The sequence below is a fragment of the Bubalus bubalis genome, chromosome 24, assembly GCF_019923935.1.
Source record: "Bubalus bubalis isolate 160015118507 breed Murrah chromosome 24, NDDB_SH_1, whole genome shotgun sequence".
Lineage (NCBI taxonomy): Eukaryota > Metazoa > Chordata > Mammalia > Artiodactyla > Bovidae > Bubalus > Bubalus bubalis.
In genome coordinates, this window is record NC_059180.1 from 41747011 (window position 1) to 41772310 (window position 25300).

The window sequence follows — 25300 nt, forward strand, 5'->3', positions numbered from 1 at the left end:
AGCCCACTGTGCACGCCTGACCGCCCCCAACCAGATGGCCACCCCCACCATGGCAAGCCAAGGAAGACTCCAGTAAATGCAGCAATAAACTATGTTCGAAGATTGGGAAGCCCATACTTCAAGATGCTGGTTCTGTCAAATAACCTGTGGACCCAGCACACACCTGCCCAGCCCAGCGGGTGCCCTCCCCAGAGACGGGCAAGCCGAGTCTGGGATCCACATGGACGCACCAAGGCCAAAGCAGCAGACAGCCCTGGAGAGGGGACTGGAAGTGCACACACCGGGACCACGCGGTGCTGACCCACGCAGGGCACACACGGCCGAGCGGGCTGGCCAGCACAGCACACACACTCGGCCACCTCGGGGGCCAGAGAGCAAAGAGGAAGCTTCAAACCGAGCCTGAGCCAATGGACGTCCTGACGCCTCTGTCTCCCAAGGATGGGAGACGTGACCCTGCCTCACAGCACACACAGGAGACGCAGAGCTGAGAACAGTGGCAAAACAATCAAGGTTTCAAACAAGTGCAAGTATCACTGCAGTGATGTGCAGTGAGCAGAGGCTGAAACAGCACAGGCAGCCAACCACAGACACGCCAGACGCCTCGAAGAATGAGCAGCTACCCCGAACGAGTGGCGGGGGCAACACGCTTGCAGCACACCTGGACAGAGGGGACCCCTGAGACACAGCAAGGGCTCCAACCACTGAGGCCGGAGGACCTGGGAGGCCAGGTCTACCCATGCCTGTCTGCACGAGGCAACTGACACGGAACTGAGGAGCAGCACCCGCTCACTGTCTCATTTCTTGCGGACCAGCTTGCAGAGCCCGGCTGTCAACAAAGGGGCACCAGCCTACAGGGGAGAGGGTCTCCACGGGGCAGCGTGCCAGCAAGGCACCACCCGTCAGGCTCCTGGGAGACCCAGGTGAGGACCGTCCATTCTGCGCCAGGACAGGACATGGAGAAGCAGACGATGCCAGGAGCTGCCAGGATGGAGCAGCCAGAGCCTGCGGGCAGCTGGCTGGCAGGGAGCCACCCAACGCTGCCTGAGACCATCTGACCCACAGTAACCCCTATAGCCGAGCCCGAGCCCCAGGCACACCCGGATCCGCGAGGACAAAGCCCGCATAGAAAGACATGACGCTTACATGTAGCAGCTTCATCCAGGAAACCTAAACTGCAAGCTGCCCCGGAGCCCAGGGCCACTGACAGGAGATGAAGGAGCTGCACACATTCCCACGGTGCGGCTGACAACAAGGACAATCCTCCCGGTGCCTCTGGCCAGGTGAGGACGTGCCCCGAAGAGCGCATCTCTCGCTGCATCATGAGAGGCAAGACCGTGACGACAAAGCCCCGACCGCCAAGCAAATCCCCCCCACGACTGCGTGTAAGCACCCAACGGGCAGCCTTGCGGCCTTTCCGGACGGACTTCGCAGGCTCAGGCTCCGCCGGGACCCCCCAAGGGCCCCACGACCCTGCCGGCTGGGCAGGCGGGTGGGAACAAACCTGCCGGTCAGCAGCAGCAGGGCACCGTGCCCGGGCTCCTCCGTGGCGTCCAGGCACTCGGGTGGCACCAGAGTGCCCGTGTCCTCGTCTGTAAAGGTCTCACACTCGCTGTAGGTGCTCTCGGAGCCCATGTACGCGCTGTCCGTCACCTCGTTGGCCTAGGAGAAACGCCCAGAGTCAGTCCCGGCTGCGGAAGGGGCCTACAACAGGGAGCGTCCACGAGAAGATGACCCTCCTGCACTTCCAAGCAGAAACAGTGGCTCACGGCAGACTTCAGTGTGTTTTAAAGTTAGTTGTGTATGTAAACATGCCTCAAACAGACACAAGTGTCCCAGCATCCCAGGGTACACACCGGAGCCGGCCCTTTGTGGCCCCCGGCACTGGAATGACCCACCCTGTGAACTGACGTCCAACAGTCTAAGGACATGCCTTTTTCAATTTAAAAGTCCCCACCAATGACTACTACCTACGTGCAGACTACTGCTCTGAAATTCAATTACGTGGTCTAACCTCAAAATCTGAATTCATCAACTGTTGGATCAATTACATTCACTGGTTAAGGGCTACTTTCCCACTAAACACACCTGTTTTCACTCTTGTGGACCCAGCACCAAGTAGGTATCTGCAGACTGTCCAAATGAACTTACAGCCAGTACACAGGTTGCCTTTACTTCGTAACCTCAGCTTTAATCGAGGGGCAACCGGTTAGCAAAGCAGCCAAGCTTTCACGCTGGTTAACGATGGACAAATGAGTGAGATTTCAGAGAAGAGGCTGAAGGGGCTGCACTTTGTCCTTGGGCTCTGCCACGAGATTTGGCAGGGGCAGAGGGCCCCACATGGCTGCCCCCACACCCATGTCCAGTGGAGACCAGGTCTGGCCCCGTCTGCAGTCCACCAGTCGTGTGACCCGTCCACCAGCCGTGTAGCTGGTGAGCGTCCAAGCGGCGCCGTCTCAAGGAGAGAACGGGGGCTAGACGCGGCTTTCCCAAGGTCACCACCTCTCAGAATGTGGCCATCACATGGGCAGATGCGGGACAGCCTGAAAGGGGGCCTGTGTGCCAGCTGGTGCAGGGCAGCATGAGATGGGGAAGGCCCGAGGTCCCCACTGCAGGCCTTCCTCGACGCTCCTGTTCCCATACTTCTCCAAGTCCCAGGCGACTATGTAATCCAGGGTTCACTTCAAAACTGAAATCAGGGACTCCCTTCAAGAGGCCCCCACTGTGCTTCTCATGACCACTGAGTGACTGGCTCCGGGCTGAGCCTGCAGGCAGGCACTGTGGTGTCGAGGCTGGACCCACCGCCCGGGTCCAAGGGACAGCTGCCCGGGGCCCTCCTCAACCCCCACTCGCCCTCAACCGGAAGCAGGTGGGCCCACACACCTGAGACACGGGCTTCCCGCAGGGACAAAGTGTGACTCAAGGCCAGCACCCCAGCAGACGCTCCTCTGGGCAGCAGAGCCCCGGTCCTCACGGGCAGCTGTGTGCGCAGAGGCGGGGTGGGCTTGGTGCGCAGGCCTGACCTCCCCCGCATCGTGGCTGCAGCCTGAGTGAGCCTCCCTACTGGGGCTCGGCAGGACAGCTCAGGATGGAAGTCACCCCCCTCCCCCGCCAGCGCAGGAAGACCAGGCAGACGCTAATCCCAGCTGCCAGACAGAGAGGAGCACTCGCCCACCAGGGACCAGCCCCCAGGGCCCAGAGCGGCCCCTGGGCAGGAGGCCCTGGGGCTCCCGGAGGACCCGGGGCGAAATCTGAGGGGGGCTGAGGGGGCCAGGAGGACAGGGCCGCTAGTCTCCCCCTGGAGTCAGGCTGCCCTGAATAAGCGTCACAAGCCGGATGTTTTCCAGGGAGGGCTGGTGAATCTGCCCTTAGGAGGCAGAAGCTGTGTGGGGTGGCCCTGCAGGAGCACAGAGGGGCTCGGAGTCCTGCCCCCGCAGCCCTGGTGCTGCCAGACGGGCCTTGCTCCGCCAGCTCACCTTCTAAGCCGCCAAAGAAACGACCATAAACTACTCGTCAGGATGAGTTCAAGGAAATCACAATGTGCCTGAGAACACTTGGCTGTTTCCTCACCAGGTAACAAACGCAGTGGGCAGGGAGCTTGCACGCACCGCCCCCCGCGAGGAGCTCTGGGGCGGCTAGGCCTGCCCAAGGCCCAGCCATCCGGCCACGGTCCCTTTGAGGGGAACCGGCGGCCGGGCCGAGCGTGGCTGGGGCCCTGCCTTCTCTTACCCTCAGACACCCGCCCGGCTGGCCGGCTCCACACAGCAGCTCCAGGAAGGGCGGGTGTGCAGACGGCCTTCCCATGGAACTGGGTGCCGGCACTCCGTCCAGCCGGCCGGCAGCTCCAGCGGCCTCCTACTGGCCGGGCGTGCGGAGGTTCTGTCTGTCCACCTGAGGGTCCATCACAGCCTCAGCAGTTGTTTAACCCGCTCCCAGACGCGCTCCATTAAACCTGCTCCGCTGGCTGGCAAGGGGGCAAAGTTCAGGAAATGCTTGCTGGGCTTTTAACAAACATTTCTCAAAACAGAGAAGCTTTTGTTCTTGCTCTTCTAGCCCTTCTGATAAGAGTTTGTACAAAAAGCCCATTTCCCCATCTTCTTATAAGGTTGGGAGTGGGAGGAGGGAGCCGGAGAAGGCACAGCAGAGCCCACTCCTATCCTCCCATACTCATCGCCAGTTCAGATAGAGGCCCGGCCCCTCCTGCGCCCCCTCCTGCGGGCGGAGTCCTCCACCACGCCAGCTGCTCTCTGCCTCAAGGGCTCAGATTCACACCCACAGCCGCCTTCTCCATCACAGAACCTCAGCGACAACCTGCACTCAGCCCCCGCCCCTTCTTAGAAACTCCACATCAGAAATTTTCTTCTGGGGAATTCTCTGGGGCCACTTTCACTGTCAAGGACACAGTTTCAGATCCTGGTTGGGGAACTATTAATAAGATCCCGCAAGCCACATGGAGAGGCAAAATACAAAAACAAAGAAACACCTTTCTCCTGGGAGCTCTGCTACAAGCTGGGGCCACAGGGGTGCTTGGGGAAACGCTGGGAGCCACGGACCCCCGTCACTGGCAGGAAAGGCCCTGGAGGAGCCCTCGATGTTACACACAGGGCACCCCTGACCAGCACTGCTGGACCCCACTAGAAAATCAACAAAAGGCAGGGGGTCTCCAAATGTGGTACTGGATGGTAATACACATCATCTTCACTCATATTCTTACAGGACCTATTAGGCTTACACGATTCAAAAGTTTAGGGAAAAAAAAAAACAGCTCTCTACAAGTCTCTGCTGCTACTGCTGCTAAGTCGCTTCAGTCATGTCCGACTCTGTGCGACCCCATAGACAGCAGCCCACCAGGCTCCCCCGTCCCTGGGACTCTCCAGGCAAGAACACTGGAGTGGGTTGCTATTTCCTTCTCCTATGCATGAAAGTGAAAAGTGAAAGTGAAGTCGCTCAGTCGTGTCCAACTCTGTGCGACCCCATGGACTGTAGCCCTCCAGGCTTGTCCGCCCATGGGATTTTCCAGGCAAGAGTACTGGAGTGGGTTGCCACTGCCTTCTCTGCTACAAGTCTCTGTAAAGCACCTAATTCCACTCCTCTCAAAATCACATCTAAAACCTTAAAAAGCAAAAAACACATGGAGGAACCTTTAAGGCCCGAAGCTGTGGATTCAACCAAGTCTACGAAAGCGTGAAAGGGCAAAACTATGGAGACAGTACAAGTTCAGAGGTCTCTGGTGCTGGTGGGAGGAAGGGATGAACCTGGGGGGCAGAGAGAACTCTTAAAGCGGTGAAACTACAACTGTGAACACCTACAGATCCTGCGCTGCCAAGACGGAGCCCTGATGGAACCCTGCGCTTCGTCGGTAACCACGTATCTATACGGGTTCCCTTCACAACAAGTGGGAGATGTTCAGGGCAGGGACACTGTGTGTGTGTGGACAGAGGCCAGGGTGGAGGGGGGTGAACTGGGAACTCCCTGTTACTATCTGCTTCATCTTCTGTAAACCTAAAACTGCTAGAAAAAAACGAAGCATGTTATTTCTTTTGAAACAACAACAACAAAAACTTAAAATATTCCCTCCTTGTTGAAAACAAATTATGATCTAAACACCTGAGCAGCAGTCCTGCTGCATTTTGTCAGGCTCCCACCCTCACCTTCTGAAGGTGACAAGCCCAAGGCGGGGCTGGCATGCCCACGAGTCAAAGCACCACCACGGAGGGAGGGTCGCGCCTGTGGTCTGCAAGGGGTCCACCCTGCAGAGAAAAGGGGGCCAGGGGCCGGACAACACTCCAAGCCTGCTCCATCAGGCTCCAGGAGGCAGCCCCAGTGTTGACACCTTTCACAATCTGGATCACAGAAGTCACTCTAGTTCCCTGGGGCATCTGATTTCCATAAACCAGAGGCTCAAAACAACAGGAATGTATTCTCCCATAGATGTGGAGGCAGAAGTTGGAAGCAAAGGTGTCAGCAGGGCTGAATTCCTCCTGCGGCTCCTGTGGAGGCCATGTTCCTCCAGCTCTGCCCCGTCCTCATACCGCCTTCTTCCAGTGAGCCCTCTCCCTTTCTCTTCCAAGGACCCTGGTCACTGGAGTCAGGGCCCACCCTACCCAGCATAATGAGCTCTGCAAAGATCTCGTCTCCAAATACGGTGACTTTCACGGCTTCCGGTGGACTTTTGGGGGCTACGATTCAACCCATGATGCCCATGTACACATAAAATACAAAGAATCAACAGAACACTCTAACTGAGATGCCAGAGAAGAACAGGATGGAAGACACTGGTGGCACAGCATACTCTGGGGTGTCAACAGGCAGGAGAGGTCAGCTGCTGGCCAACCAGGTAAGCCACCAGGGTTCCCTGGACGCTCAACGACAAGCAGCCTCTCCCGGCCCGAGCTGCTGTGCTGGGAGGCTCCAGATGTTGGTCTTCCAGGGCCTTCCCAGACTCGCCACCCCAGGGTCCAGGGCTGAGGGTGGGCTGGACAGCTGACGTGTCCGGGCCTGCACGCCCTCCCTGTCCGACCACGCCGCCCCTCACAGCCAGCACTCATGCCCGCGGGCACCTGGTCCCCGCGCAGCACAACTGTTCCGGCTCCCCTGGTCACAGCCGGAACGAAGATACCAGTTGCTACTGAGTGGGGATGCACAGCAGGCAGTTCCTGTCCTCAGGGGCTCAGGCCTGGCTGAGGCTCTGGGACAGAGCTGTGAGGGCTGAATAGCTGCGGGTGGCCTGGAGGCCCAGGCTGGCAGGAAGTGAACCTGTGCCATTGAGGGCCAGTTTCTCAGAGCAGGAAAACAAGACACCAAGACTCCGTGGAGGGCAGGGGTCCTGTGGGCCATCGGCACTCTGAGGGGCTCTCACTTGCCAAGGAGCCAACGCCTAGAGGGTCAGGGTATGGCCTCAGGCCCACCCTCTCCCCACACCCCACCCCGGGCAACAGCAGGCTGAGGGGCTGCCACAGCTGTGTTTTTAAAAAGGAAATTCCTCGGGAATTCCCTGGTGGTCCAGTGGTTAAGACTCCAGGCTTCCGATGCAGGGGGCATGGGTTTGACCCCTGGTAGGGGAATGAAGGTTCCCACGTGCTGTGTGGCCAAAACAGAAAAAAACTGCAGATGGAGCCACTGGGGCCCTCCCAGCCTCTGCCCCCACCACCCCGGTGATGAAGCTGTCTGGTCTCTGTGGCTCCGTTCACACACCTTCTCCCCACACTGCACGTGTGCTCAGTTGCTCACTCGTGTCCAACTCTGTGACCCCGTGGACTATAGCCAGTCAGGCTCTCCCTCCCATGGGACTCTCCAAGCAAGAATACTGGAAGGGGTTGTCATTTCCTTCTCCAGGGGATCTTTCTGACCCAGGAGTCAAACTAGAGTCTCCTACTAATTAGATACAGCTAATCCTGCATTCGGAAAAGGCAATGGCACCCCACTCCAGTACTCTTGCCTGGAAAATCCCATGGACGGAGGAGCCTGGTAGGCTGCAGTCCATGGGGTCGTGAAGAGTGGAACTCGACCGAGCGACTTCCCTTTCACTTTTCAGTTTCATGCATTGGAGAAGAATATGGCAACCCACTCCAGTGTTCTTGCCTGGAGAATCCCAGGGACGGGGGAGCCTGGTGGGCTGCCGTCTATGGGGTCGCACAGAGTCAGACATGACTGAAGCGACTTAGCTAATCCTGCATTGGCAGGTAGATTTTTTCCCACTGAGCCATCTGGGACGCCCTCTTGGGGGCAGGGGCTGAAGGCAGCAAGATGTAAGTCAAGCGTCCCCAGGCCCATTTTCTGGGTCTAGGGACGTTTTTGATAAAACAAGGTCCTCACCACACATCCCGGTGGCCTGGCAGAAGGGCCCAGCAATGACACAGGAGGGCCTGCCCCTGCTGACCCCAGGCCCCAGGGGCCCTCCTGCCATCAGCCTCAGGTGCAAAGTGTGGAGAGCAGACCCCTGCTGACCACCGGGCAGTCACAGTGCCCCCTGCCTGCCCTGCACGGCGCTCCCCAAGGACCACCGAGTGACACAGGGTTTAGGGTGCACAAGGCAGGAGGGTGTGTCCATCAGACTCCCTCTCGGCTTTCCCAGGAAAACCACTTGCCTCAAAGGTCACGAAGTCATCGAACTCCTCGGGGCAGGCAGGCAGCTCCTCGTCGGGGGCAGGTGTGACACCGCACAGCGGGCTGTCGGGATCTGCGGGAGAGAGGAGACGGCTCAGCGGCGGCCCCAGGCACCCCCATGGTGTCACAGGGACGGGCACACGGGGCGGACGTGGGAGAGAGGAGACGGCTCAGCGGCGGCCCCAGGCACCCCCACGGTGTCACAGGGACGGGCACACGGGGCGGACCTGGGAGAGAGGAGATGGCTCGGCGGCGGCCCCGGGCAGCCCCACGGTGTCACAGGGACGGGCACACGGGGCGGACATGGGAGAGAGGAGACGGCTCAGCGGCGGCCCCGGGCAGCCCCACGGTGTCACAGGGACGGGCACACGGGGCGGACATGGGAGAGAGGAGACGGCTCAGCAGCAGCCCCGGGCACCCCGGCGGTGTCACAGGGAAGGGCACACAGGGCGGGCACGGGTGGGGCCAGCGTGGCCGTGGGAGGCGCAGGCGGGAGGCTGCAGGCAGTGCGGCCCCTGGAGCCTTGGCTTCGTGCCAGCTCTGGTTGGAGGGGGGGCCTGAATGGCAAGAGGGTCCTTCCTCACAGAGTTGCTGTGCTGTAAGGAGAAGGCGGAGGACACGGAGCTCTGCGGCGCTCTCCAGCTCGAGAAGGAACGAGGTGCCAGTCTCCCTTTCCATTAGTTCATTTATTTACTTATTTATTTTAGCTGCACTGTGTGGCTTCGGGAGCTCAGGTCCCCAATCATGGAGCGAACCTGGGCCCTTGGCACCGAGAGTAAGGGTCCTACCCGCAGGACCACCAGGGAAGTCCCGGATGCCGTATTTTCCTGCAAGGGTCGGGTCAGGAGATAACGTCTGTCCAGCGTGCCAGACTCGCACGGCTTTCATTTCCCCTTTTTTTATTTTATCGTCTACAACATGTTTTATTTTATAATGAGTCTCAAGAAAACTCCATCACATCACGCTGGGTTACACTGATGTCAGCAGAGATCCCACTTTTCTGACAGGACCCCACAGTAGCGACCCTCCTGAAGGAAACGCCCTGTCCCCCGCCCCCAGCTTCTGAGCAGCCCAAGCCTGTTCCAAGGAGCAGGCATGATGCCCTTGTTTCTGCAGCCGCCCTGCAGAGACATCCCGACATCATGACAAACATCCACCTGGTCTTTGTCCCCGTCCCGGCACAGAGCTCCGAGAACCCGGGATTTCCTGAGTGGAGGGTGAGAGGAGCTTCTTTTGTGCATAACAAGCCCCTTCAACCTCACCTGGGTTCACACCACTCAGGTGACTCTCAGAGGACGGGGGCTGGTTGCCAGGGGACTCTACACCCCACCCTTGACCTCTGACCTCCTGGGACAAGGAGGGAGTGGAGACACAGGTAATCTCCCAAGGTCAGGGGTTAACCAGTCCCGCCCATGGAACGGAGCCTCCACTCATACCCCGGACGGAGGGGGTCAGGGAGTTCGGGCTGGGAGCACCCACAGGAGCCAGGAGGGTGGCACGGCCCAGACGCCCCCACGTCAGGCCCTGCCCCGTGGACGGACCCGGCGCCCCGCTGCTCACGACAGGGACTGGGCAGCAAAGCACCTGCCAGGGCTCTGAGCCGTTCTAGCAAGCATCAGGCCCAGGAAGGGCTGTGGGGACTTGGGCCTACGGTCAGGCCAGGGGGAAGGCAGGGCCGCCGGCACCCGCAGGGGCCTGTGCTCACTCTGGGCGGTGGCTACCGGAGAGCTGCTCCTAAGGAAAACCCACACGCAGGGCGTCGAAGCTGTGAGCACAACACAGGTGCCAGCAGTAACTGTCCACACACGCCAGGCCCGTGCTGAGTGTGTGTCACATGACCCGAATGCCCCTGAGGCCAACTGCACCAGCCAGTCCCCGACATGCCTGGGCAAGGATGCTGGGACGTCAGCACCAGCCTCCTGAATCAGGGGACGCTCTTCTCCGGCATCTGGACCTAAGTCATCTGGACTGCAGCCAGGCTCTGAGGTCCGTGGCCTGGGGTCGCGGGACTGCCTGGGGAGGGGCCCTTGGCACAGAGCAGCGGCAGGACCATGGTGCCACTGCTTCTGCAGAGCCCTCAGGCTGAGCGGAACAGTCACGCTTCCCTTGACAGCCTGGCAGAGCCAAGCGTCTACAGGTCCAGTCACTGAGGCGTACTGAGGTGTCCCCGCCAACTCAAGGCCCAGCACCCCTGGGGCTCCCGTCAGAAGAACCGAGGCACGTCCACTGCTGCTGCTTGTGCCATCTTCCCAAGAGAGTCACCAGCTGCGGCGGCACCTCGGAGCGTGGCAGGCTGGACCCAGGCCCTGCGCTGGCCGGCCTCCAGCCCCGGGGCCCCGTTTGGAGGCCTGGTCTCCAGAGCAGGTGACGAGCGGCAGAACCATAGCGAGAGGGTTTCCGTGGACCGGGGAGGGAGAGGACTGCTTCCCAGCGCAAAGCTAGAAAAGGCTAGGCTGACACTTCCTGTCTTCCCACTTTCAAATGTTAAGTCTTGCTTGCACTTTCAAAAACCAAACAGAGGATCTAAAACTTTCAGAGCACAGCCAGTCATGAAGCCACGGTGGACGTGGACTCAGATTCCAAAGATAGGTGCTGCCCCCGAGGTGGAGGGGACGTGAACACAGTGGGAGTTTCTACAAGCTGGATGGGAACTCAATATGGTTCTTTATCAGTTTTCTCTACAGAACTAAAACAAGTCTCCATCAGAGCCTGGCGGGGGGACGAGCTAAACAGTGGCCCATTTGGAACACCCTCCTCAATCTTGTTCTATTCCTGAAACGAGGCCTGTGGCGAGGACAGAAAACTCCTGTGCTTTTCTGCAAAACTGGGTCAGTACGCGGAGTCAGCGCTCCGTGCCGGCCACAGGCCGCACGTCTGACAGACGCACCCACAGCCGTGACGGCCCCGGCAGGACGGCCTGCGGTGAACTCTGGCTGAACGCAGGCTGGGCGAGCACACTCCCCGTCTCCCTGTGAGTTAACAATTTCAAAAGCGTCTCTGACCTGCTTTTATTCTATTTTTATTTTCACTCTCCATTCCCAACAAAAGCTAAATGATGACGTCAGACTACCAAAGAGGCAAGGAAAAGCAGGGGGAGTTCCTTGGCGGCCCAATGGATTCTCCACGGTTCTACTGCCGGGACCCAAGTTCAACCTCTGGTCGGGGAACTGAGATCCCAAAAGCCACTCAGCCAAACAAATAAAGGAACAGCAGGGCCCACAGCCTGACCCGCCCAGAAGGTCCCCACAGCCTGACCCGCCCAGAAGGTCCCCACAGGCAGGGACGACATCCCCACCAGCAGGGACGGCGTCCCCACCAGCACGGCCCCCGGAGGCCTGGCCCCGGCTCGCTCCGGGAGCTGAGGTGCTGGCCGCTCCCACACCTCCTGAACAGCTGGGACCACTCTGGCCGCTCCCGCCCAGTCACGGGTCTTTCAGGAGCACATTCGGACTCCTGAGGTCCAGGGTGGGGGCCTCGCAAGTCACGAGCCCCCAGGAATTCCTACAGCAGAACTTGCTCCCTTTATTGCCACCCGTGGGCCATCAGAGCAGAGCAACAGAATTGTGGACAGGGCTCAGAGAGAGCCCCAGAGCCACACAGAAGGCTCTGGCACCATCGCTTGCTGGCCAGTGTTTGGGGCTCCTCCCTGCCTATGCAGCGGAAGCCCCAGCTGGAAGGCGTGGAGATGCCAAGCTCCTCCCAGCCCCTTTGACCCTTGGCCCGGGGAACCACGATGCATCACCCCTGTCGGTAAATTACAGGATGCATCCCGCCCACAGGTGGGGCCGGTGCCCGGTAGGCAGTGGCTGCTCCTTGGTCACCCACAGTGGGCCTGAGGAGTGGACTGACCTCCCACCCGAGGCTAGGAGATGAACCGCGCCACAGGCCAAGAGTGGCCAGCAGGTGCTCAGCACGGCTGTGTCCCTCGAGTCTCCCGAGCTCCAGGAGGTCTGCCCTGTGCCCACAGGGCAGCGTGGTGCTGGTCTCCAGTCACCTGAGCGCTCAGCTCTTTAATCACTGCGACTACGCACACACTGGCCCCGCTGGCTGAGCCCCTCCAGAAGCACGCTTCCCCTGCGCTGCACCTTGTTTTTCCTGGCGCGAGCGACCGTTTTCTGGTGTCCCGGGCTTGATCGTATGCTCCCACCGCCTTCCCACCCCTAGACCCTCAGACGAGCTGCAAAGGCTTCTCCCGTGACCCACCAGTCCTGGAGCTGACTCCTGTCACCTTCAACTTACAGCCAACATGTCCCGTGGGAGTGAAGGCAAAAAGAAGCTGCTGGAGACAAACACCAACAGGACCACCGCCCTCTAGGACACGTAACCTCCCTCCCCACTGATTCCAGGACCCCAGGGACCAAGCCCAACCAGCGGCTGCAGCCCTATACACAGAGACCCCTGACACCGCGTGCGGGGCTCCAACGAGGGGTACACGTGAATCTGGGCACACTGCACAGGTCCCAGAGCCCTGACAACGCGTCCCAGACTTGGACCTGATGTCACTAGGAGGTTCATTATCAGGGGCCCACACTGCAGAGACTGTGGTCCATCACGTGGGGGCAGACACTGGAAGCAGACTGCTGTCATCGCCTGGGGGGCACTGGAGACGGACTGCTGTCCATCGCCTGGGGGTGGACAGGTAAAGCACCTAGGCACACAAGCGAGCGTAGCTCACACTGGGGAGCCCTGACATGCAGCAGCACCTGTGGGTAGCGAGCGTTACAGGTGGGTAACGCCGACGCTGCAGCACAGCTGACGGTGTGTTTATGAGAAGCCCACAGCGGCCAGGCTGACGTGTGCTGATGGAGACCAGCTGAGGAGGCGAGGCGGGAGGGCAGGGTCTCGGCAGGCTGGCAGAGAGTTGTCTGGGGGCGGGGAAAGCTCTGGGCAGGGGTCTGCACCCGCCGCGGGAGGATGTCACCATTCACAGAAGGGCTCACTGAAGATCTGTGCACGTCTCTAATGGAGAATTTGTACCCCAAAGGAGACTGCAAACCACTGCCAAACTCTGGGTAATGACACACAGGACCCGGTGACTGCGGGAGTGCATGGTGGTGAACCGACCTAAAACCCATCCCACTGAAACAAAGAGATGGACAGGTGGGCAGGTGGACATGCGACGCTGCCTGCAGACTGCGGACAGCAAATACACAGTGGGGGGGTGCTCACTGTGGATCTTGCAATGTTTTTGTATGTTTGGTTTCCATAAAGACTTCCGGGGGCGGCAGACGCATGTCCAACACTACAGATGAGTAGCTGAGCCAGGGAACCCTGGAGGGCGGGCCATGAGGGGCAAAGATGGGAGTGGGGGCCTGAAGCTCAGCAGGGGAGCTGGGGCTAGGGGTCGCTAACAGGGAGGCAGGGGGGAGAGAACGAGGAAGGGGGTAGGCAACTCACCTCCATTCCTGATCGCCTCAATCCCCCGGTAGAAGTCTTCGAAGCTGATCACGCCGAGCCCACTGGGATCCAAGTACCTCGTGAGGTCCGTCACCTGCAACGGCCAAGCGAGCACGTTACCCGAGCTGTCACTCTGCATGTGGCCGTCCCCACGCTCAGAGGAGCAGCCAGCTTACGAGGGGCGGCGCTGAGGAGTCGGGCCGTCCGGTCCTCTGACAGGACTGCCAGCCACAGCTCCAGCCAGGGCCTGGGCCTCCTCTGGGCAGGCGCCGCCAACAGGACCCAGGACCACGACCCGCAGCCCAAGACCCTGCGTGCAGGCTGCCACTGCGCTTCCTGGGTGCTCTGCCATCCCGGCACAACTGCAGCCAATCACACAGCAGAGGCCAGCGCCGCCACAGGCCTCCCAGCAGACACCTTGGTAAAGGGACCCCAGGAAGCAGACGGCGGACATCAGAAATGACAAAGAAGCTGGACGATGCACACGCGACACTCCAGAGAATGAAAGTCCCCTAAAAGAAGGCAAGTTGTTTTGAAGTATAAACTGGATTTCATCAAAATTTAATACTTTTGCTTTTTAAAACACACCATTAGACAACACTGCCAATCAACTATCTTCCAAGAAAAATTCATTAGAAAGACACTGGGACTTTCCTGGTGCTCCAGTGGTTGAGAATCTAACTTTTAATCCAGGGAACACAAGTTTGATCCCTGGTCCGGCAACTAAGATCCCACACGCCTCAGGGCAACTAAGCCGGAGGGCTGCTGCTAGAGAGACGTCCACAGGCCACAGCGAGGACCCAGAGCAGCCGAAATAAACAAGACAAAACCATACTTAGGAAAAGTTCCCTAGAATTAAAAAATAGCTTTTAACGACATAATTGTTTTTTCCTTGAGATTTTACTTCATTAAATTATTATTTTTATTGAAGTGGAGTTACCATGTTTCAGGTGCATATCGAGAGGATATACTGAGTACCTACAAGTATCAACTCCCAACCCTAAATGTCTCACCTAAGACTTACTCTGGTATATTTCTTAGACTTTAAAGGAAAAGGGAAGAAACCCTTTGAATATGCAAAAAACCAAGGATTTATACTTTGCCAACCTGATGTAAAGAGCTGACTCCTTGGAAAAGACCTGATGCTGGGAAAGACTGAAGACGGGAGGAGAAGGGGACGACAGAGGATGAGATGGTTGGATGGCATCACCGACTAAATGGACAGGAGTTTGAACAAACTCCAGGAGATGGTGAAGGACTGGGAAGACAGGCATGCTGCAGTCCATGGGGTCGCAAAGAGCTGGACACAACTTAGTGTCTGAACAACTATGATCAAAGCCACACATGCCAACACTACAGGGGGTGTGACCAGCAAAACCCAATCCAGGGACCCTGACAAACGGGACCTGCTGTCTTCAAGAGGAGAAGACTCACTAGGAGACTCAGGAGACACACCGACCTGCCCCACCACGCGGGGACTTCTTGCATCTGACCTCAAAGTTTAAAAAATTTTACTCTCATTTAAAAAATAATTAGAAACTTGAATACTGACTGATCCAGGACACTGAATACTGACTGAATACTTGATGATGTTAAGGACCGGTGGTTAATCTTTACAGGTAAGACAATGGTATTTCAGTAATTTTCCCAAGTGTACTGCTTTTTGATACACACTTACTGCACTATTCCGAGGCTAAGGCACACATGTGGTTACACGTGGGGCGGGGGCGGGGGTGGGGGCACCAGGGAGGCACCACACAGCTCTCTCTACTGAACTCTCCCAAATGAAAATAAGAAAGAAAAGGAGAAGACGAGCAAGAAAGAGAGGGGAAAGATGGGGGAGGAGAGCATGGGAAGGCGGAGTTGGTCAGCCAGGGAGAGAGTGGACCTCGGACCACACGGAGCTGCCCGTGGACAGGGCACCCTCAGGGAGGGTGCAGGCCGGGAGGGCATCCGGTGTGCTGAACCCACCCGCCCACGCCACCACAAACACCGCTCTGCGCAGGGCAGGCTGGGGGCGCTGCCACTTTCAGCCTTCCCCCACTGTTGACCTGCAGGGCGGGGACCACCTCGAGCCAACTGACCCGCAGCCCAGGATCCCCCGCCGTCCCTCTACCATAGGGCCCACGTGTCCCTGAAACAGTGGCTTGGAAGTCCACTCAGCAGGTGACTTCCTGAAACCACGGAGTCTGAGTCCCCACTCAGTACCTCACTCAGGCCTTGATGTCTGGGGAGCGCCTTGCTGGGGGCCTGAAATCCACCAGTGCCAATCTGCTTTAGGATTCCTAAGAATTTCAACCATGAAGCTACAACTGAACACAAAGTACCAAGATTTTCCTTAGGAAACATTAACCAGTGTTTTAAAACAACTGTTAATTATTTACCATGTTAGAATAAGCTCCTGTTGAGTTGAAGCAGGCATTTGCTGAAGTCCACTTTATTTTTCTTCAAAATCTGGAGGATAAATCAACATCCATGGGGCTGATGATTTGGGGGATGGTTCCAATTCTCCAAGGCCAAAGTACTCCATTTGGAGGTTTCAGGGGAAAAAACAAAAACAGGCCTGGAAATTAAGAACCTGCCCTTTCTGCACATAAGAGACAGAAAACCAAGCCCAGCGACGTACACCCTATCCAAGCCACCCAGCACCTCCCTGGGCAAACAGACATGGGAAGCCACAGAAACATCCACAAGAGAACCCTACTTTGCACCCAGCTGTAGGCAGACAGACTGGCTCCCACATGATTCTTCTAACATGAGAAATTTACTGGCAAATCATACTGCTTCTGCTGCAGCTGTGCAGACATGCGTGCGTGCTAAGTAAGTCCCTTCAGTCATGTCCAACTCTGTGCGACCGCATGGACTGTAGCCCGCCAAGCTCTGCTGTCCAGGGGATTCTCCAGGCAAGAATACTGGAGTGCGGTGCCTGTGAATGCTGTGCCTGCCTCCAAGGGATCTTCCCCACTCAGGGATCGGACCCGAGTCTCTCACGTCTCCTGAATTGGCAGGTGGGCTCTTTACCACATGCCGCCTGGGAAGCCCTGTGCAGACAGAATCTCAGGAGAGGACACCAGGTCATCTTCCCCACTCACTGCTCCCTCCAGCCACAGAAGCACCGGGAAGCTCGCCCTCTCTCCTGCCCCTCTGGTTACTGCTGTCCCTGAATCGTAACACTGACAGAACAGCCATCTTACCGGAAGCAGCTCAACCTAAACTAACACTGACAACACTCCAGCCTGCAAAAGCAGAATCCTTCCAAGTGCACATGGAACTTATCAAGACACAGTGCAGGCTGGACCGTAAAACAAGTTTCAGTCGATTCAGGTCTCAAGACCATTAGGGACTATAAATCCCACTGCAACGAGGTCCACGTGTGTCTGTATGGCCAGAACGTAAGACGGCTGCACACGCACACCAGGTGTCTGCAGGGTGTGGAGGAAGGCCGCTGCGACTGGAAAATTTCACAGCCAGTTTGGAAAACTCTGGAGATTCCTCAGGTCAGCCTAACTCCTACACACCATCCAGCCATTTCACTTCTAGGTATGCTCAAGAGAAATGAGAGCAGACGAACACTCATACATGAAGGGTTACAGACGCCTGATGGGTGACAGCCCATGGTGACAGCCCAGACGTCCATCCACTGAGAATGACCGTAACATCCACCCATTGAGAATGACCGTCTCTCCAGGGGCATCTCCGGAGCAGCTGCGTGCACACAGCGGCTCTCCCCGCTGCCTGGAACGTCTCTGAGCCACCCAAGGTGAGCCACCCCTGCACCCGAAGGCCACCTGCCTCTGCAGCTGGAGGGGTGACCCTAGATCACCTCTTATGAACCAACCACCCCTGGTTTAAGAGGGAGGGCTTAGAAAATTCTGGAAGGGAAGCATGGTGCCGGTCTCAGATAGAAAGGTCATTCCTCATGCCCTTGAGAGGTGTCTGTGCATAGACGCAGATGCTGCAATGTCGCAAGTCGTGTCCGCCGTGGACGGAGGGCAGCCACTCAGCGCCCAGCTGAAATCATCCACCAGCGGCTCCTCTCGACACACTCCAGGACGGGGGCCTCGGAAGCTGCTGCCCCTGCATCTGACGTCACCAAGGCTCTGGGAGCTCGCTGTCCGCCTAGCTCAACACCAAGAGGATCTTCCTGGTGTGGGAGGCGGGGGTCAGGGAGGCCAGGCTCCGGGGCAGGGGCGCCTCCAGCCGCTTCAGGGGACGCAGCCGTCTTGACCACATTATATCTGTTAACAGCTTTACGGACATACAATTCACCAACTTAAAGGGTACAATTCAGTGGTTTCTAGTATATCCATAGAGCTGTCTCTGTGTCATTTTAAAGACAATAAAATATTAAAATGCATGTGAGAAAACTCGGGAAAACAGTCGAGCTTTATGCAAACATGCTGAAAAGATACAACTATTTACAGGAGTGGCAGAGGATACGTCTGCTCCTCTCATGCACCCCGTTAATCAGGGCGAAGAGGGGGCACTGCTGGAAACAAAGGTTCCCACTCAACCCTGCATGTCAGTCCCCAGGAGCGGTGCTGTGGGCCCCCCACGAGGCTACCAAAGGGTCCCCCACGAGGCTCTCCTCTGACCCGGGACGACCAGGCCCTGCTCCCGGCCATGTGAGGGCAGCATGCCCTCTGGCCTAACCGGCAGCCCTCTGCACAAAACAGAAGGGGAGGCGTCATTCCTTACAGGACACCTCTGGACCCCTAACCCAGGCCCGAGACTAAGGAGGGAGAGAAGCAACAGACAGTTATCAGGCGCAGGTGTGCACAGGTACACAGCTTGGCAGTCACAGGGCTGTATGCTGGGGCCGGGCAGACCTGCCTCCCTCCCACCCTACTCTGTCCAGAAGCCCCTGTCTCTGTTCTACTCCCAACAGTTTATTTTGGGGGTCACTGCCTTCACGTGAAACTAGTGTGCTCCTGGAGGCGCTTCCTGGCTTGTCAGGTGTACACGCTGCACCTCGGCCTCCCGTGGTCAAAAAATGTGAATGCTACACCCGCCGGCCCCACCCCAAGTCCAGCCAGGCCCTCTGCAGCACTCACATCCCGGATAATGTCAATCCCGCTGGACAGACGCGTTTCAACGGCCCCACTGCCTTCCGTACCTAACCTCCTCCCCGCTTAGCAGCCTCCTCGGTTCCCTGCCTCCAGCATCTGCACACCTACTGCTCCGTCAGATCCCCAGCCCTGCCCGCACCTCGGTCTCCTCGGGTCCCCTCACCCACGCCCTCCGTCTCAGCACCCCTCACCTCAGGGTGGCGCGAGCAGGGTGTGCGGTGCGCCCAGAGCCCCTGCCCCTCACCCTCAGCAGCCTGCCTGCCCTAATGCTTTGGGCGGAGGCTGTTTTCACCTCCTGCTCTCTGCTGACAGGATGCACCGAGCTGGATAGGGACACCTTCCACTCACAGAAAGAGCCTGCCACCTGGAGGCGGTCCGTGTGCTCAGCCTGGCTCCTCAGGTCCAACACCACCAGTCAGTCCCGCGGACCCTTCCCTTTCCCCTCACCTTTCATCTCCTAGTCTCTTTGCCTTTTGAAGAACCTTCTGCCAGGTATTCTTGACTTGATCTTCGCTTCTAATTTCTTATTTAAAAAGATGCTTTTATTCCATTTTTAACTTCGGAGGGTGTGTTCCAGTTCTCTGAATGCGATACCTTATTTAATCTGACAATATAACTCGTGTCATTTTCCAAGTTTTCTTCTGCTCTTTGCACTGACCCTATTCCCTTCAGGCGCCTTCTGCTTTTCTGTTCTTGGTCTGGGTCCTTGACCATCCATTTATACGTAAAAATGGTCACTAAAGAGCCGACAAGCCAGAGTGGCTCACTGGGGGGCCTGACCACAGGTGTCCCGGGCAGAGACCTGGCTGCAGGACCGGACGCTGTGGGGACAGGGTCCTGAGAGGGCTTGGGAATGCGATGCGACAGTCCCATGCGTTCCCTGTCGCAGGCAGCTGGCCACAAGAAGGAAGCCACTGGGTGGTGAGGGCCACGTGGCTGGACCTGAGGGTGGCCACTGGGACCCAAGGCCACTGCCAGCCAACTACCTGCCAACTGCTGGGGATCTCAGCCCCACAGCCACCAGGAACTGGACTGTACCCACCGTGTAAATGAGCATGGTGGAGGACGCCGAGCCCCAGGGCACGGCTGGGCAGAGGGCACGGCTGGGCAGAGCCCGGGCAGAGGCCACGGGGCCTGCGGGGTTGAGCCAGCACACAGGGCGCCTCGGGGCGCTCAGGGATGGCCAGGGCGAGTGAGGGGCCCGTGCCAGGAAGGAGGCCAGCGCCCGGGAGAGCTCTGAGCACGGGGGCCGTGCATTTGCCAGGACAGTGCCATCTGAGCTACAGTCCTGGCAGAGCCACAGGTGAGCCCGAGACCTGGCGGGAGGCTGGATACGTCCTGACCACAGAGCCAGCCGGGTGCAGGGTGGACCAGATGTCGGGTGAGACAGGGAGGTTCTGGCCTGAGTCACTGGACGGCGGAGACTGTTACTGAGCTGGGGACACCACAGTGGCATGAGTCTGAGACGTCCATCTGACATCCTGGCACGCGCCCAGGCCCAGGAGGCGACCAGGCTAGAGCTGAAGGGGGCTCGTCAGCAAGTGGAGCCTGGAGGGAAGAAGAGGGGGAGCAGCCCTGGCCTCCAGTCAGGGTAAGGGCCCGTGGGAGCAGAAGCCGCACGGCACTCCAGGCCGTGCAGGGCGGCTCAGGTAACACAGGATCACTGAGCCGCGGAACTGGAACCAGTGCAGTGGGACAGATTCTGTGGCTGCGCCCACACTGACCTGGGAACCGCGGCTTCACAGAGCCGTCACTCTCCACAGGCATTTCCTGCTCCCGCTCCTCCACCCTCAGGAGGGCAGAGACAGGACGCTCTCACAAGTCTCCAGCTGTGACAGAACCCACATGACAGGAGGCTCCCAGGTGGCTCAGTGGTAAAGAACCTGCCTGCCAGTGCAGGAGACTTAAGAGATTCGAGGGTTCGATCCCTGGGTCAGGAAGATCCAGGAGTAGGGCATGGCAACCCGCTCCAGTATCCTTGTTTGGAGAATCCCATGGACAAAGGAGCCTGGCAGGTCACAAAGAGTCGGACACGACTAAAGTGACTTAATACGCATGAATGTCTGCACATCTGTAGCAGAAACAATACGATTTGCTGGTAAATTTCTCCTCTCCCCACACTGGGGGTTTCTACCTGAGCCCCCGACTCCTCCAGGAGAACACATTCCTGGAGAGGCTTCCAGGTGCACTCGCCCTGTGGACCAGGCTGCCCGTCCACCACGGAGCCTATACCCAGCCCAGGAAGGCACACCGCTGGGAGGAAGTGGACAAGTGTCGAGGAGAAGCCAGGCTCTGCTCTGAGGCCCTCGGGTCTCCTGGCAGAACCGTTTCTCTGCGGGAAACCCAGCACAGGGGCCGACAGTCACGGGGACTCGGGCCTCTGGTCCAGCACCTGACGGGGACAAGGCCTCCAGCACGCACTCCCCAGCCCCAGACCAGCCCAGGAACAGCCACGCCCATGGAGGCCGCGGTGGGGTTTCAGTAGTTCTGTTCTGTTTTGAGATTTGTTTAAACCTAAAAGTGACTCCTAGACTGTGATATGACCGAGGAGAAGTCTTGAGAGGACTGAAAAACTCCAGGAGCTCTAAAATGCTGGCCATTAAATCTTGGAGCTGAAAAAAGCTAACTGTAGAACTGGCCTAATGGTCATGATTATCACAGTTTTTTTTTTTAATTATCGAGAGATCATTCTACTGAGTCAGCACAAAATGAAATTCTTCAGGCTCTCATTCTGTCCACTATCATCCCGTTCACTTCTGTCTTCATCTTTAGCACTTTGCTCTTTAAACGCAGAATGCTAAACCAAAACAAAGACAGTATTTATCCCTTAAAGATACAGACTGATGGGTCCATCTGAAACAAGTTAAGAAGGGCTAATACTACAAAACAAAGGAACTCTACAGATGTAAACTCATAACATTTTATAGTTCCAGAGGCGCCCACCTCACAGGTTAAGAAACAGAGGCCAGCCAGCCCTCACTGTGACACAGAGGATACACACTCCAAAGACAAGACTACTGTCATTAACACTTTCAGTAAGAGAAACATCAGGTCAGATATACTTCTGCGGTGAAACTACGCTGATACACCACTGTTCCTACATCAGATTGGTAATACTTGTTTAGAAGATACCGTAAAAAAAAAAATCTAAAAAATAGTTTAAGATACATACACGTCTCCCCAGCGATTCCATTCTTAAGACTTTAAACTTAAAGACATAACAAAGACTGCACAGGAAGATTCAGCTAGGAGAAAGCTTGAACAGCAGAAAAATGAAAACCTAAAATACCAAAGACAGGCTTAATCGAATAAGTTTAGGACATTCGATCGTGTGGTCAAAAAGTAGGCACTAAAACCAAGTTGGATAATAGCCAGGACATGGAAGCAACCTAGATGTCCATCAGCAGATGAATGGATAAGAAAGCTGTGGTACATATACACAATGGAGTATTATTCAGCCATTAAAAAGAATACATTTGAATCAGTTCTAATGAGGTGGATGAAACTGGAGCCTATTATACAGAGTGAAGTAAGCCAGAAAGAAAAACACCAATACAGTATACTAACACATATATATGGAATTTAGAAAGATGGTAACAATAACCCTGTGTACGAGACAGCAAAAGAGACACTGATGTATAGAACAGTCTTATGGACTCTGTGGGAGAGGGAGAGGGTGGGAAGATTTGGGAGAATGGCATTGAAACATGTAAATATCATGTATGAAATGAGTTGCCAGTCCAGGTTCGATGCACGATACTGGATGCTTGGGGCTGGTGCACTGGGACGACCCAGAGGGATGGAATGGGGAGGGAGGAGGGAGGAGGGTTCAGGATGGGGAACACATGTATACCTGTGGCGGATTCATTTTGATATTTGGCAAATCTAATACAGTTATGTAAAGTTTAAAAATAAAATAAAATTAAAAAAATAAAAAATAAAAAATAAAACCAAGTTGGAAGCAAGTCTACTGACACTGAGATTCCGATGAAACAGACTGACTTAAAATTTTAAGTTAATTGTGACTCTGGTCTTATTAATATTTCTCTCTCTTATAGAAACAATGATTTAAAGCCTGGAAGGTTGAAATGATTCACAATGCCAGATGAGATTTTTATTTTCTCCTTTATTTGCATGTTTTCATTTATGTAAATTATCTCGCTACTGCTTTAAGGACAATACCAACCTGAGAACAGGTTCTTGCTTCACGCGTCACAAATGCAAAGACCCCTCCCACGAGAAAGTTCTCAGTGCGAAAGAGAAAGCCAAATGTTCCTCCAAATGGGGATTAAGGCCCAAGAAGCAGTCCTTCTCGCAAAACTCCTCAGAGGGCAGGCTCCTCGAAGGCAGTTTTTAAAAATAAAATCACCAAGAGGAACATGTCTGGCGACTGAGGCCCTTCTCTCCTCACCAGCCAGTGAATCAACGGTGATAAGGACAGACTGTCTCATAAAAGGGCCTTTTGTTTGCTACAGCAAAAAGTCAGTCCCGGATTTTAGTAAAGTAGACCAACCCACCCAGCTCATTCCAGCTTTAATTCAAGCCAGAAAGCAACACAACCGCAAATGAGTGGAAAAAGGAGAGGGGCGAAGGAGGGCGGAGGGGGCGGCCCCTGCCCCAGCCTGAGAAGCAGTGGTGGAGCCCAGAGGGTCCCTCCAGCCCCGCAGACGCAGCCAGAAGCACAGCCCTGTGCTCGCCCCGATTCAGCCTCGGCTGCTCCCCGACGGCCCAGCAAGGGGTCTCCTCCCGACTGCCTGGGAAAGCAGGGCTGGCCGGGAGGGCTGGGCACTCCTGCACCGCGTGGGCGGCTGCGGCTCCTCAGCGGACAGTGGGGCCTCCACACGAAAAAGAGTGACAAAGACTCCCGGGGGGTAACCGGTTTACTTCAAACCGGGTGCCCCTCAGTGTCTCCCTGAGCGCCCCTCGCTCTGACCCAGCCTGGGCAAGCATACTGGCCAACAGAGGGGTGGGGGCCGGTGGGCCTGGGGGGACGGCGGAGGGATGGGGGCTCGGCCGGCCGGCAGCACGGACAAGCCGGGGCGTAGGACGCTGCAGAGGGTCACCCGCCAGGGCCACTCCCGCGAGGTGAAGCCCCGGACTCAATCCTGGAGCCAGGCTCTGGGACGGGCTTCTACCTGCTGACCCCTCAGACCTCCCCTGCAGTCCGGCCTGACACCCAAGGACATGGCTGTACCCTTCAGCGGGGGCGGGCATACCTCTGCCCCCAGCGGCCTCTTCTCACCCCCGCCTCCCCCACTCCACCCCTCGAGCACCGCAAGGTCCATGGCCTGGCCCACCGTGGGCCTCCCCATCCACCCTTGTCCTCTGCACCCCCAACCACCTTCTGGACGCGCCAGTCTCATTCCCGACCCTGCTCACATAAACTCCCTGGCACCTCCCCCCCCACCCCCGCGCCCACACTAAAGGCACCTCAAGGTGGCTGCAGCCCCTCGAGCCCCGGCCCAGCTCCCTTCAGTCGAGGCTCCGCGTCCCCTCAAGCGCCCCCCATCCTCCCACGCAGGCCTCTCCCCGGGCTAGGCTCCACCGGGAATGCTCCCCTCTCGACCCTTCACCTCATGACAAAGGTCACCTCAAAAGAAGAAAAGAGCAAGCAAGAATAAACTGGGGCTTCCCTGGTGGCTCAGGCGGTAAAGAATCCGCCTGCCAATGCAGGAGATGCAGGTTCGATCCCTGATCTGAGATGATCCCACAACTGAGCAACTGAGCCAATGCGCTGCGACTACTGAAGCCCCTGCAGTGAGGAGCCTGTGCACCGCACCTGCAGAGCAGATGCCCTCCCTGCCCCTGGTCAGGACCACACCTGACCTAGTCACTGCTCACAGCACCTGTGGACCGGGCAACGCCAGACCCTCCCCTGGACAGACACCTGAAACAGGCGGGTGTCTCGCCAGGCCCCAGCCTCTGGCCTCCACACCCCCTCTTCACACCCCCGCCCCTGGGAGCCTCAACCCTGCTGCTTTCCTGAAGTCTCATGCATGACTCCCGCTGGCCACCATCGCCCACAGGGATGTCCTGGAGAAACAGGGAGGCGTTTCCGGAAGCGCAGCCAGGGACCGTCTGCTCCTCCCTTCGGGACCTGCTCTGGACCCTACGGCAGAGCCCTGGAATACACAGCGAGCCCGGGTGAACCTCCTCAAATGACTGGGACTCCAAGCGCAAGGGAGGAACCTCCACTTTGCCAGCACAAAACTCGGTCTCCTTTAGCAGTCAGGTACACGCAAAGTGACCTGTGTGGCTGAGGGTATAGTGACTTCTCTCCCAAACGTCACTGACTACAGCACAGCAACACAGTGGAATCTTCTAAGCTGCCAAGAGCCCAAGTTCATGTTTATGGACTTTGTCAACACATGGAGACTTCACACACACACGAAACACAGGTGAGAAAGGCTAAACCAAATCACCTGCTGACCTAGATTAGAAAAAGCAAGAGTTCCAGAAAAACATCTATTTCTGCTTTATTGACGATGCCAAAGCCTTTGACTATGTGGATCACAATAAACTGTGGGAAATTCTGAAAGAGATGGGAATACAAGACCACCTGACCTGCCTCTTGAGAAATCTGTATGCAGGTCAGGAAGCAACAGTTAGAACTGGACATGGAACAACAGACTGGTTCCAAATAGGAAAAGGAGTACGTCAAGGCTGTATATTGTGACTCTGCTTATTTAACTTATATGCAGAGTACATCATGAGAAATGCTGGACTGGAAG

General features: G+C 57.0%; 1 protein-coding gene across 6 annotated transcripts in view; it reads right to left on the bottom strand.

Annotated features, from left to right (window-relative positions):
* RAB11FIP3 (RAB11 family interacting protein 3) overlaps positions 1 to 25300 on the bottom strand; it is a 60484-nt gene that overhangs the window by 18482 nt on the left and 16702 nt on the right. For all 6 annotated transcript variants that reach the window (XM_006049936.4, XM_044935972.2, XM_044935973.2 and 3 more), the window contains exons 2-4: positions 13501 to 13594; positions 8085 to 8176; positions 1502 to 1659 (exon numbers count right to left, since the gene is read on the bottom strand). In XM_006049936.4, the coding sequence (XP_006049998.2) occupies positions 1502 to 1659; positions 8085 to 8176; positions 13501 to 13594 (344 nt within the window). The remainder of the gene's footprint in view (positions 1 to 1501; positions 1660 to 8084; positions 8177 to 13500; positions 13595 to 25300) is intronic.